The sequence below is a fragment of the Curcuma longa genome, chromosome 3, assembly GCF_044706935.1.
Source record: "Curcuma longa cultivar G26 ecotype Majalengka, Jawa Barat chromosome 3, ITB_CL_G26_1.1, whole genome shotgun sequence".
Taxonomy (NCBI): Eukaryota; Viridiplantae; Streptophyta; class Magnoliopsida; order Zingiberales; family Zingiberaceae; genus Curcuma; species Curcuma longa.
In genome coordinates, this window is record NC_133863.1 from 15952302 (window position 1) to 15966793 (window position 14492).

Here is a 14492-nt window from a genome sequence, read left to right on the forward strand (position 1 = left end):
TCTCCTAGTGATTCATCTATATTCTATCGGTGCAAGATCAAACTTCTATCTATTTTAAATCTAGTGATAGTCTGGTATTCAAGCATCCCTAGGGTAATCTATGAAAACTTTGTAAAAGCACTTATGGAGTACTGCAGACTAAACTACACTTAGGTCAATCAGTTGGTGGGTCAGTCTTTATTCCAGTCATCTGTCAACCCTCTTGTCAAGTAATAAGATTGAGATACAAGTTACTCTAGTGACTGATAAAAAACTTCTATATGACTAGATTGATCATCATCTTCAGGATTAGTTGATTTGAAGAGCTGAATACCTGAATTGTCAAAAGAATATATATATTGAGATACAAATTCCTAAATCAATGCATTCAAAAACATTCAGTGTTTCTCCAGTTCTTCAAATTCCAAACAATTTTCTTTTGGTTTCGAATAATAGTTGATATGGAACATGGAAATAAGGCCTATGGAGTCATATCTCAAGCACAACCAATCAGTAGAATCATCCTTACACAAATTGTTTAATCTTGTAGACTAGAGAGTACAAGAAGTTTCCAATCTGCATAAAGATGTAATTTTTAGGTACAATAGCAACAGAGGCAACAATAACAACATCAGTAATAATCAAAATAGTTACCATAACATTCATTCCTACCTTGATGGGTAACAGGATGTTCACCCTTTTTTTCGAAAGAATTAATCCTACAACATGGTTTGGCATCTGAGTATTACAAATTGAATATGACATATATTTGAAGAATGGATACCTTATAACCTCATATTATACCTTCACTTAGAATAAGAAAAAGAACAAGGAACCCTTATCTTCAGGATGCCAATACTTGTATGAAAACATCTTCAAACTTCTATAAATAAGATTAAGACTTCATTGAAGGGAAAAAATGAATAACTGCTATCCAATTTGATATAAGTAACTTCTTCATTTCAATATCCTGTTCTGTTAACAAGTGAAACTAGTTCGATGTCATTCATCTCATGCATGTCTTCGTCAAGAGCTTCCGCATTATCATTTCCATTAAGCATGTCAGCAGGAAGAATTGTGGAATTTTGATCACTCGCAGGTATCAAAAACAACAGCACTAGTGGTGCAACTCGTATTATGTTCCTAATCAATATAGCAGCCCAGAGATTGCCAAATTCTGTTCGCGTAACTTTTAGCAAATGAAGCAGTAGACCTCCACCCCATGATGATGTGAGTAAGCCAAAATTATCGATAGACATGAGTAGAGCAAAAAAGGTTCCTTCAATGCCTGAAGGACAAAGCTTAGAACTCAGCACAAGAAGTGGCATCCACTTGAGACGACCAATCAGTTGCGTAACACTCTCATCCATCACGGCAAATAAATAATCAGGCAATCCAAACTTCAAGTTCAAACGGAGAACCAAAACTAAGTCCAACATTCCAGCAAAAGCAGAAATCAACTGACTCCAAAAAAGCAGCCCACGGAAATTATAGTCCTTCAAAATGTTTTGATACAACAGCACTCCTAGAAGAGAACCCACAGAGCCAATGGAATAAATAAATCCAATTGATTCCTGCATGATGAGAAAGTTTAGAAAGCTTACAAGAGTTGGATCTATGGGTTTTCCAACATTTAAAACATCAGATGTACCTGGGAGAAAGATGGTCCTGCCTTTTGATCAGTGTACCAATAAAACATCCCTTCTTGGATATTCAAGCTTAAAGCCAAAGAAACGTACATGTATACACAAGGTCTCCAGACAGAGTGGCATTTTAAAGTCTTCCACATTTTTTCACTTGCTTGTTGTAACTTTTGGAAGACCTAATAGTAGAATTTAAATCATATGAATGCAATAAAAGATTCTCAACCAATGAAAGTAAAAAAGAAGCTTTCCCAGGAAAGTGGCTAGTCAAAATCTAACCTCTCCATAAACAAAGTCTGGCATATGCATCTCCTTCAACATTATACCAACTAAGAGTATGAGTGCTGATGGGATGCTTAACAAGCCAAGTACACCCTAATTAAGAGAAACAACAAGAACAAAGTAAAGATCAAAATAAATTAATTATGATTTTTGAATGAAAGCATATGACTGTCATGTATGCAGTCACTGTTATTATCATAACACTTTTATCGTAGATAAGGTCATTGATAAGGCAATAATCTTGGTAACTGAGAGAATTTAAGAAGCTAACCGCTGAGCCAATTGCATGGATGAGTAGACCACTAAATGAAAATCCAAGAAGTTGTCCAATAGATGAACTTAATCCACACAAGCTTTGCATATCAGCTGCAAGGAAAGGATGGCTTATACTATTTTCTGCAACACAGGCATCTATTGTAACATCTGCTATTGCCACAGCAGCACTTCCTACTGTTAATGCCAGCAAAGCAAACAGTACATGGAGTTTCCTATGGAGAGATAGGGTAAGCATTGATGTAATTCCCAAAAGACCTGCAATTTTAAAGAAGAGTTCTCAGATATGCAATTTTAAAGATATAGAACATAGAGATGTGTTTTGGTTGAGTTAAATACAAATATACAATCAAAGTTTTCCTTCATCATTTTTGCAAAAAGGAAAAAAGAACATAGTGATAACTCATGGGTGCTGATAGACAAGAAGGCATTTCACTAATACCAAACAATTGCCAAAAATCAATTAATCATCACGTTGTCTTTATCGTACCTGATACGGCGGATTCTTATTGATCTTAAGTGGCAGTAACGGTCAAGAGGTGGGCGGATATGGCAAGTCAAGGGGTCAACAGTCAACCCCCGGTAGACCAACCCGATACTTCCGACCTCAATCGCCTCAATCATTCGGCCTTGCTCTAGGCCAGTCCAACCTCCTCGGTCACTCAACCCCGCTCTTGACCAATCCGACTTCCTCGGTCACTCGACCCCGCTCTCGGCTAGTCCGACCTCCTCGGTCATCGACCCCGCTCTCGGCTAGTCCGACCTCCTCGATCACTCGGCCCCGCTCTCGGCCAGTCCGACCTCCTCGGTCACTCGGCCTCGCTCCCGACCAGTTCGACCTCCTCGGTCACTCAGCCTCACTCTCGACCAATCTGACCTCAACCGCCTCGACCTCTCAACCTTAGCAGGCTCGGCCACTCGACCCGACTCTGACTTGGTCTCTCTCGGCCATTCCCAGTATTAGAAGATGACAAAAGTAATCAAGCGTGCGAGCTCTGCCAAAGAATCAGAACGGTTACTAGATTGTCAGGCCTTGTTCTCTAGATCCCTTCGTGTCTTTACTTACAACCAAAAGGCAAGAATAATCAGCATGGCCGAGCCATAGGGCGGTTACGAGGTTTACAGACTCGGTCCCGTAGATGCTGCATTACAGGCTCATTTGTCAGCAATTTACATAACATGTCTCCTTAAGACACCACAGTGGCCTTCCCCTATGTCAGCAGGAAGGTTCCTTCTGGTGAGTATATAATCACCCCCCCTCCCCGCAGGTATGGACTCTCTCGATTCCAGCTACTTCATACATTTCATCTTCCACATTTCTTCTTCTCTTGGCTGACTTGAGCGTCAGAGTGGCTTATCGGGAATCTCCGGCACCCTGTTAATCCGTTCTCTCAGCTCCCTTTTCCAGGTTTTCTCGCCGACAGGATCAACGATGAGTGAGGTGGCATATTCTTGATTAGTGGCTTGACCGTCCACGACATTCAGCCGGAATAGTACCTATTTGAGGTTTTAGGGTTGGCTAAATGAATGTTATCCCTCCATTGAGCTCAATATGAAGCTATATCACTAATAATATTAAAATCAATTATATTATTACTAAAACATTAATTTATTTCTGTTTCGCTTTACTTTTTAAACCTTCCCTCTATTCGATTCAAATCTTCCGCTTGGGCTTCTCCTCTCCTTCCTCCGGAAATGTGGTGATGCTAGTCCTTCGGTGTGTCCTTGCTCCGATGTCCTAGGAACCAAAGCTCGTTAGCTGGGGACTGGTGTTGTCGGTGATGTCCTAGGAAACAAAGCTCGTTAGCTGGGGACTGGTGTTGTCAACGTGACCCCTTTGACAGTCAAGTCAGCGAAGGGCTAAGGTGCAAAGCTCACATGCGTGTGCGAGATAGCAAAAGAGCTCGAAGAAGACAAAAAATTGGTTTTCGCGTGAGAGAAGAAAATCATACCTTCACTTACCTTCGTGGTGACTTATATAGCCGCGAAGGTGGAAGGTCCGTGTAGACCGCCACGTGAGCCCTAGGCGAACCACGTAGACGACCGTTTAAGCGAAGCATCGCCCGTTGGCTAGCTGCACAAGCGAGACATTGCGGTAGGGGTGACAACCGTTGGGTCGTACTCCTAGCGTTGTTTAGTCGTTAGCCCGATGTCGCTTTTAAGGTTGGCAACTTCATCGAGATCGATTTTGCATCAGGAACTGCCATAAGTTAAATTCAAAGAGAGTCTGCTCGACCATGATTCCTCGTTGTTTAGAAACAACTATGGTCGTGCGGGTAGAAGTCGGGGCTTAGTGGGGACCTACTATTATGGAGGGCGTCGGCCAATGTACAAGGCCAAGATAGGGCGACGACCTGATCGGGTTTACCCAGGTTGTATCACATATCCCCTCTCTAAGTCGGACTGAGGAATGAAATCAAATGAAGTTCGATTGAATGAGTAAGAGGTTGTTAATAGGAGAGGAACTTAATCTCGTGACCGTGAGTGTAATAATCAGAATGTCAAGAATACTAAAAACCGTTCATGAACTAAAAGCCACACTGGCTAATGAAGAGGAAAAGATGGTCATGTGGAAGGAAGAATGGGTGAAGGAATGGGAAATAAATTTATGGGTTGATCCAAAGGTCACCAACTGATTGGCTAATCGCATGCTCACCTTCCTGTAACTGGGGTTCAATGATTGCACAACACAGTTCAAGGAGGTTGGCTACCCCCCCCCCCCCCCCCCCCCCCCCAGTGAGGTCTCCATCTCCACTTTCCTAGACATGGATCGAACCATAGAGCGTGCCCAAGGAGCTGATCGTTTTAAAACCCTTTGTTGATTGATATAGTGGTACTTTTCCTGAGGGCAAGTTGCCCCAAAAACTCTGACCCTCCTACTCAGGGAGGACAATTTTGTAAGGCCATAAGAGGCTAAAGTCTTAAGGGTGAACGACCCAAGAAACTTTGATCCTCCCGCTCAAGGGAGGATACTTTTATAAGGCCACAAGGCCAAAATCCCTACTCTACCAACTTTCCATCTTATTTTAACTGCCATAGGTTATTTTGTCATATTTTTCCAACTTTTTTGTGTTGCTCGGAATGGGTAGAAGTCATTATTTACTTATCTCTGAAGCATTTGTTTTGGTTGTCCCTTTAGTAATATTCCCCCCCGATCCGCACGACTCAGTATTTTATTGTAAAAAGTACAATCAAATGATCGTCGAGTAAGGGTGTCGTATTAGCATAGCTACTGACCCCAGGAACTAGGGTTGCATGACTAGGATCACAATGCTACTTGAGCTAGGGTTATATGCCCCATAGCATGTCCTGAGCCTTCAATTGTCTTAAGCTCTTAACAAAATCTGCTTAGGACTGAACCTTCGTTACGAGGTTTTGTTGTGCATTGTCGCTCGGGCAGTTGGAGAAAAAAGTGTTTGGGTACCTACTACCTTAGTGAAATTGCAGAGGTGTTAATCAGGATAATTGGCGCAATTTTATGTTAACCCATTATTCTTGTCATTCCATTCCCGTCATCATGATTTAGCCTTGGTTCGGACTCGACCAATGCATAACTCATCATACAACCCGTCCGATGTGATAATTGTCATTCAAATTTATGAAGCTGAGCCAGCAAATGTAGGCGCAAAACAAAATCTAACGTCTACATTTATTATTCGATTTCGATTGTTGATCGCATGATCCCGAGCTTTATCTTCGATTTCATCCCAGGAATACACGTGGGCTTGTACTGTTCACCGAGCAGTTGCTACCACAATCGTCGGATTAAACTGGGAAAAGGCAGGTGAGTTCTCGACCGTCCGTGATTTTTCACCCGTTCAACTTACCTGACTTTAAAAGGGGGCTCCGTGTTTTTTGTTGTGGTTACTGTAGCTCCGTGTTTTCTCTTATTATGCAGCTCTCTTTTGACTCATTTAAGCCATTCTTTCTCGTTTGCCCAATTCAATTTACAAGTTCAGTCTTAAGATCAGTGTAAATATGTCTAGCACTCGGTCGGTCTCTTCCTCTAGAGATACTTCCGAATCTAGCTAAGCAGGCTTTTGTCTTTGGTTTGAAAGCAACCGCTCAAAACTAATCCACGATTCTTATAGGGCTTGAATACCCTGATTCCATATTCCCATGGACTTTTTTATTATACCCGCCATAGTGAATGAGCAACCGCATCTCCCTCTGTCCAGCACCATCACCTTCTTTGTAGGACAATTAGAGAGGGATTGCACTTCCCAATTCACCCATTCCTACTCGAGATTTCTGCTTATTTTTCTCTGTCTTTAAGTCAATTAAATCCTAACTCTTTCTGATTGATGACCGACTTCTATACAATATTTTCTTATTTACAACACACTCCTACTTTCCTTTTCCACTGTTTCTTTCAACTTAAAATGGTTGAGCCGGGCATGTTTTGCTTTGACCCGATTGGATATCTAGTTTATGACAGGAGTTCCTATTCCCCGTAAGGGATGGAATGAACAAGTCCTTCCTCTCCAATGTTTTCCCTTTTCGTCCAATTAGTATTCGAGCCCACTTGCCTGTCCTTCCCTTCGACGTTATAAAACGAAGGAAGAATATAAATCGGTTGTTTGATTGCTGGGAAGCCAAGAATATCGTCTGGATTGGCTCCTGACAGAGCAAACTCTTGTCTGAGTGGTATTATAAGTCTAGCCTTTGAGGACCTATCCTTTTCGCTTAATATGTTTGGTTTTTCTCCTTTGTGTATGATAACTGTTGACAATCCTTACTGTGAATGTTCGCATAGTTCACCAAGTTGGTCGCCTTAAAGGAACGATCTGCTAAGGCTAAGAAGGTGGTCGAGCAAGCATAGATCACCCTTTTTGAACCATCTGCAGCCGCCACCCTTGTACAGGTTGCGAGGGCTTCCTCTGTACAAGTAGCGGAGTGATCCACCAAGAAAAAGTCGGTCGCTACACAGGCTACAACCACCCATCCCGACCCTTCTCCTACAAGCTCACTGATGCATATGGTGGAGCGGCTCGCCAAAAACAGAGGAAAATGGTGGGGTGGGCAACGATCGCTCCTAAAGAGTCGACCATTGAAGGCTCATCTTGGGGGATCTTGAAATCTCTATCCGGGACTAGTGGGCCCGGTCCCGTATCTGAAATGGGCCAAATGACTAAAAAACATGCCAAGAAGAAGAAAATGATTGCGCGGGCAACGACGCCTCTAGAGAGCCCATTGCCAATGTCTCTTCTCTGTGGATCCTATAATCCTAGCTCGGCACTAGGGGGCTTAGTCTTGTATTAGAGCTAAGCCAGGCGGTTAAGTCATCCCATCGCTGCCTCCAACCACTCAGGTGGCAGAATCAACCTCCCTCTTAGTTGATGTGATCACTTTATCAACTAAGCCTTCTAAGGCGCTAGAGCCCTCCATAGTGCCATCAACTTCTCATCTTTGTCGGGGTAAAAGTTTCAAACGCTTGTCAAGGGGAACCACACCCTGCACCGAACGTGTGGTCTGAAGGAGTAAGTGATGAAGAATGTTGTTCCCCTTCTCTTCATGCAGCTTTAGACAACCCTCCGATTGCTTCCCCCAATCAGTATACGGAGAGTCCGACTCCGCCTTCTGTTGTGGAACCACAGAATGTCCCTCCGATTGTATGCAATTCGAATACGAGACTACGTCCTCGTCCGTCTCGCATGGCATACCTATCCCCTTTTTTCTGACTCTGCAGATGGGCACCCAGTCCCACTAAGTGAAAATACACATGTAGACTGAGTTGGGACTGCCTCTAGGAATAAATCATGTAGGGGATAACTCAAGTAAGTTTCTCCATTATGCTACTATGTTATAACTGTTGTATAGGACTTGTTATAATGCACTCCCAAAATTGGCCAAGGGTTTGCTGGGGTAAGGGAAGTGGATGATTGACTACACGAGAGATACCATATCCAAGCAGCCCATCATAACGATATGATGAGGTTGGAAAGTTGGGTCACCCATTTGAAGGGAAAACTAGAAGCTAGAATGGCTCGGGGAGAAGAAGAAAAGGCCCAGGCGGTTAAGGAGAAGGCACAAGCTTATGAGGAGAAGACCAGGGTAGATGTGGTAGAGGCCTGGGTAGTTGAGGAGAATGGTTGAGTGGACGAACTCCAACAAGAGCGTGATCAGCTTATTAATAACTTGGAGGTCGTCCGTGAGAGGGAACGAGCCGCTCTAGCTAGATATCTCTAATGTTGGCTCGAGCAAAACTTGTTGAAGAGAAGGTCGAGAAGGCGGACCCAGAGATTCACTAATCAGCTTGCCGATCGAATCTTCACCTTCCTGAAGTTGGGCTTTAATGGCTGTGTGACACAATTCAAGGAAGCTGATTATCCTCCGGATGGTGTGGTCCCTGCCTTTCTTGATATAGATAAAACCATTGACAAGGTGCTCCTAAAGCTATTATCTTTCAAAATTCGCCCTGATCCGCAGTAATGTAATAGTATTGACTAAGGGTTGAGAGCCCATTAAACTTTAAACTCCCCTCCCAAATGAGTTATTTGTGTAAGGTCATAAGGCCATTAACTCCACTTTCTTTACTGATTGCGCAGGCGATTTCATGAGTTTTATCCATTAAGTTTATGCTTTTCCATTTCACGAAAGTTGATGACAATTTGAATATTTTTGTTTACACATGACTCCTTACCCGCTTAGGAGTACATTATCCACTATAATAGGGTCTCAAATGATAAGCATTCCACGATCTTTGGAGCAATTTTCCTTAGGCATCTTTCAAGTAGTATGCTCCGACACCCGTGCGACTCACTATATGGTAAGGACCCTCCCATTTAAGGTTAAGTTTGCTTGTCATGACGTCTGGTTACACTTTGTGCAAGATCAAGTCTCCAACTTGAAATGAGCATAGGATGACTCGTTTATTGTATGTGATGTAGACTTGCATACAATACAGTTCGGCCCAAGAAAAGGTGTGCATCCTCGTCTCTTTGAGCAAGTCCAGCTCTTCATGCTGAGCACCTTCATTATCTTCGAGAGTATAAGCTGAGACCCATGTCGTTTCCATCCTTATCTCAGTAGGGAAGACGACTTCACCATCACAAACCAAGCTGAAAGGAGTAGCATCCGTTGCTCAGCGAGGCAAAGTTCGAAAAGACTACAAGATGCCAGGCAATTCTTCCACCCAAGTCCCTCCGACGTGTTCCAGTTTGGTCTTCAAGCCATGTACAAGTTCCCTATTTGTGACCTCCATCAATCCGTTGCTTTAAGGATAGGCTATAGGCATGAATGTTTGCTTTCAAACCAAAAACGAAAGGCTTGATATGTAAAGACTATAGTCCCCAACGGCTCAGTAAAGACTTGATCCATGAGTCTTTGATATGTGGCTCTAGCATTCTTCAGTTTGAACGACATAACAACATAACAAAAGGTGTCATCTGTCGTGACGAAGCTAACCTTGCTATGATCAGCTTTAGCTAAGGAGATTTGATGATACCTTGGTAGGCATGCGGTGGAGTCTACCAACTAGTACATGCCTTGTTCAGATCTCAGAAGTCAACATGCATGCGTCATTTCCCAGACGGTTTAGGTACTAATACCACACTATCTGGGTTGGGTATTGTACCTCCCGCACATGCCTAGCTTCCAACCGTTTTTGCACATTCGCATATAACCTTGTCTTTTTCTAGGCCAAAGTGTCGTCTTTTTTTTTTGATTGGGCGGGCATCCGCCCTGACATGCAGATGATGTTCCATTACCTTCGGTCGGATTCCTGTTAGATCTTTTGGGGACCAAGCAAAGATGTCTTGATTCCCCACCAAGCAACTGATCAAGACTCTCTCTACTCAGATGAAAGATCTTTAGAAATGCAAGTGAACTATTCTGGGTAGGAAAGAACCACTCTGATAACTTCGATTTCCTGGTTGGCTATGAAAGAAGGATCTCCCCCATGGGCGGCATATACTTCATCCGATCTTGTTGCTTTATTCTCGCCTTGTCGTTTGTTCTTTTATAATCATCTCGGACCATTTTTATATAACATTTCTGAGCCTCCTGTTGATCTCCCTAGACTTCCCCCACTTAGTTTCCTATTAGAAATATTGATCTTTTGAAGATATGGGGAGGCCGCTGGCTGAGTATTGGTCATCCCAATATAATGTTGTAGAATGAAGGACCATCTGCCATCGTGAAAGTGGCTTGAGTGGTTCGCCATTTAGGTTCCACTCCCAAAGAGAATGACAATTTGATTTAGTCGAGCAACTGAACTACATGTCCCGAAAACCTGAACAGAGGAGTATTAGCCTCCTGCAAGTCTTCGGGAGTTATGCCCGTCTGCTCGACAACAACCCAAAAGAGAATATTGATTGAGTTACTTACGTCAATAAAAACTCAAGCAATATCAAAATTAGTGAAGGTAGCTTGAATTACCAAGGTATCATTATGACGGGTACTGAAGTCTTGCATATCTCCAGGTTTAAATGTCTAGACTCCACAATCAACATAGTCATGGCCATACATTATGCACGACTATGTCTTTTTCGAGGTCGATTGGAGTCATCATCAATGACTTCTCCGGAGATCATATTGATGACTTCCCAAACAAGTGGATTATCCCGGGTTGGTGCTTTTTATTGCGGTGGAGCTACTAGGTTGTTCTGTTGCGGAGCTGGTCTAGGTGCCCCCGAGCGGCATTGCCTTAGAGGGTATCACAGAAGGTGGTTGTTGCCTATGCGAGCCATGTAGATGACTGCTCGAGCGAAGTGCCTACCATTGGAGAGCCGCACAAGTGGAACATTACAGTAGGGGCGACAGCCGTTGCGTCGTACTTCTAACGTTGATTGGTCATTAGCCCAATGCCACTTTCACGATAGGCAGCCTCGCCAAGATCGGTTTTGTGTCAGGGACTGTTCAAGGTTGAGGTTAGAAAAAGGCCAGAATTCCTTGTTGTTTAGTTTCCCACTGTGGTCGTGCGGGTAGAAGAGATCGAAGCTTGGTGAGGTCCTATTGTTATGGAGGGTATTGGCTAGCGTACAGGGCTAAAGGGTGATGATCCAACCGAGTTTACCTGGGCTGCATCACAAGATATCTAAAACCTCTAGAAATTTTTTCCATCCATCTTAATTATTCCCACAATTACTTTTTTATTACTGAAACCGCAGTTCATAAATTCAATTTTAGCTCTGCTTAACATAATACCTTTAGTTTCTAAAATTTCTTTTTTCCAGGAGTTAAGATTCAAATTTATTGAATGACAAAATTTAAGAAATGCGAGGCAAAATGATGATAACTCGAGGGCCATGAAAGTTAAAAGATAGATGAGAAAACAAGGAAAGACTTGACTAAAAATCTAAACCTAGAAGCATATAATCAAAATGCTGAGTTTAGGATGTTACATAAATTTTCAAATTTCAGATGGAAATGAAACCAAAAGCAGGGATTGAGCTCATTATTAATAAATCTGGTGATGAAAGAAGTTCCTACAACCAAATTTTTCATTAATCTGGACAACAATATGCAGGTTGCTGATATGAATAATCAAAAAGTGCTTGTATTAAGAGACAATGAAATCACATTTGCTTCCTTGCCTGATAAGATGAAGTATGGTCGCCTCCTATACCCAACCATGGGGAGTACATCTGTAAGAAGACCCCAGAGAGGTTTCACAATCCAAGGAATTGAAGTAATTCCTTGGTAGACCTGTGCAGCGGAAGGCTGCACCATCTGAACATCCTTCCAGTAGTAGTCAGTAGCAACTCTGGCAATGGCACCACCCAACCCCTGGCTGATCCCATACACTGTGATCACTCCAAACACAAAGCTCCAGTGAGTTTCCTCTGCAAGCATTCGGAACCATCGCAAAGGAGACCACCTCGAAAGCTGATACCCTTCATTGGAATCCAGCAAACCTTCTTCAGGAGGTTCCTTCGGCTTCTTACCCTCTCCAGCTAGCGCTATCTTCTCTTCCATGCCCTCCTCATCCTCAGAAACCTGAGAAGCCAGTGGAGAAATCATCTGCAAACCAATATTTGCTATTTGTCAAGATACGCTCAGAAACACTCATCAGTGTTCTTTAAAACCTAGTTTTTCAGCGTTGTGCAAACATGGGTGGACTTCCTTCAGATCTAAACTAATAGAACAACAAAATAAACTAAACCGGGGATTTTCAGATCCAGAGGCCGCCCAGATCAGCTGAGTAGATAAAGGCAGAGAGAAAAAGGAAGATTTCCCCCAAAACACATGAAATCATCTGAAAAATCGTACCATTCCCAGAGATCACGTGGAGTTGTTGAGGAACCTGTCCTTGTTGCAATTCAAAATGGCCCAAGAACGCCGGAGAAAGACAAAAAGAAAGGACTTTTGGGTCAGATACTTCTTATGCGACTCCAAACCTCCGCTGCTCTAGGGAGCATCTTTTCTTTGGATCAAATGCTTCACGATACTTCCGAAATGGATGGGAGAAATAGCAAAGTCGCAACAACCATCACAATGGGAGACAAAATCCAAAGACGCAAGACGCGAGAGCAGAAGACGGGCTCGTGATCGTGAGCGAGGTGCTGAAAGATCCCAAGAAAAGGAGACGTCGAAGACGAGAGATCCGTTGAGAACGCCGGGATACGACGAGAAGGAGCAGAGATTAAGAGAATGAAGGCAAGGCGGGTTTAACCATGACGTTGACCAATCTCCGACTTAATCCCTCTCGCCAAATGACCAATTAATCCTGCCACCAATAAAATAAAAACACGTGTCCGTTTTATCTTAATAAAAAAACACGTTACTACGAACCACGAAATTAAACTTGGCTTAATCAAACTAACAAACTTAGCAATGGATAACCATGATAATATAGCCACGTGTTGGATCTGCGTTGGTGCATTGACTGAGGAAATGTGGGACCCGGAGTGTTTGGATTTAGTACGTGTGGCGCAAGAGTTAGCTTCAAGTTCATTCATCAGTATGAGATCCAAGAATTTCACGTCACATTTGATATTTCTGAGACGGTAAATATATTAAATGTTCACCAGCAAATTTCATATTAAGACATATAAAATTAATTAAATAAATAAATTTAAATAATTTATTTAATTAATTAAATAAATTGATATATATATATATTTAATTTGTTAATATTTATGAATAAAGATCATGAATTAATAACAAATTTTATTAATTATATTTATTAATAAAATTTTTATTAATATGATAATAAATAAATAAAAATTTTTATTATCAAATTTTAAATCAATCAAATAAATTTAAAATTCAAATTTTAAACAATCAAATAATTTGAATTGGAACTCAATAACATCTAACTGAAATTGAAATTAGAAATCAAGTCAAACCTAAATAATCATTTCTTAGTTCATTTTAAACTCAGTTTAACTTAGCTCAATTACTTTATCAAATAAACTTGAATACCATAAAATTTATCTTGACTTAGTTCATTTATAGTCTTAGATATTTCATTTGATAAACAATTTATCTTACCCCATTAAGTTTCCCAACTAACATTCAAAAGATGGCTATAAAAGGTTAACTGTGGTGATTACATGGGGCATAAAAATTTAGACCATGAGCATGTGCTTGTCTTGAAGCTATATATATATATATATATATATATATATATATATATATACCGAATAGATCTAGAAATGCTCGTGATAATTCGCCCAACAGCCAACCTCCAAAGTAAAAAATTTACTATAAAATCTACTCTTATCTCAATTGAATTTCGAACCATGTTACTCTATTAATCCATCAAATATCTTACCTCTGCACCATGCATGCACGCGGCGGGAGGAGGGGCGCATGGTGTCAATAATCTCCTATATGTGGACAATATCATTTTCTTGTGCTAATGGGGAATTATCATCATCATATAGGATGGAATACAAATTAAGTTCTTGGACAATTCAAAAGCTCTCAATGTCTAGGGTCATTCTCAAACCATGTGGGTGTGCCTACCATGTTGATTTGGTATCAACTCACTTGCAAAGTTTAGAGCCACCTTCTTTGACTTGAAGTTTGACAACTCATACCTTATGCTAAGCGATTAAATTGAATCTTGTTTCCCACACAAAGCTTACAATTCGGTTCCCTTTATTATATTAATGTTGAGGCATCCATATACTTATTACATATTATCCATGTCTACGAGGGATGTGTTCCTACTATGGCAACCCAACTTCTATGATGGGAACTTTTAAAAGAGGTTACAAGAGCAATACTAAGTTTATTGATTAGCCCAAAGACTACACTATAAAATATTAGCAAGCATTTTCGATGTGTGAAGTTCTCTATTAAAAGAACTTCCACCATCATTCCTTAGGTGATTTAATTATACTCGTATGTAGAACTAAAATAAGA

At 41.5% G+C, this 14492-nt stretch overlaps 1 protein-coding gene across 2 annotated transcripts; it reads right to left on the minus strand.

Moving 5' to 3' along the window:
- Positions 1-416: 416 nt before the first annotated feature.
- On the minus strand, positions 417-12756 carry LOC141824135 (putative folate-biopterin transporter 2). Of its 2 annotated transcripts, XR_012601424.1 has the most exons (7): positions 12390-12756; positions 11714-12140; positions 2176-2435; positions 1902-1997; positions 1631-1801; positions 652-1553; positions 417-555 (listed from the first exon to the last, which is right to left on the minus strand). XR_012601424.1 is itself a non-coding variant. In XM_074711374.1 (6 exons), the coding sequence occupies exons 1-6, from the start codon at positions 12390-12392 to the stop codon at positions 942-944; spliced, it is 1569 nt and encodes a 522-aa protein (XP_074567475.1). In that variant the 5' UTR covers positions 12393-12756; the 3' UTR covers positions 611-941. The 2 variants fall into 2 exon arrangements, 1 of the variants encoding a protein (XP_074567475.1); XM_074711374.1 differs by lacking the exon at positions 417-555 and having other exon boundaries at positions 611-1553.
- Positions 12757-14492: the final 1736 nt, after the last annotated feature.

What these genes read in the sequence shown, in the direction of transcription:
- LOC141824135 (XM_074711374.1), bottom strand. An exon ending in ACCATACTTCATCTTATCAG is followed by an intron (nt 2,436 to 11,713) that starts GCAAGGAAGCAA and finishes TTAAAATTGCAG; the next exon opens with GTCTTTTGGGAATTACATCA. An exon ending in CAGGACCATCTTTCTCCCAG is followed by an intron (nt 1,554 to 1,630) that starts GTACATCTGATG and finishes CTCATCATGCAG; the next exon opens with GAATCAATTGGATTTATTTA.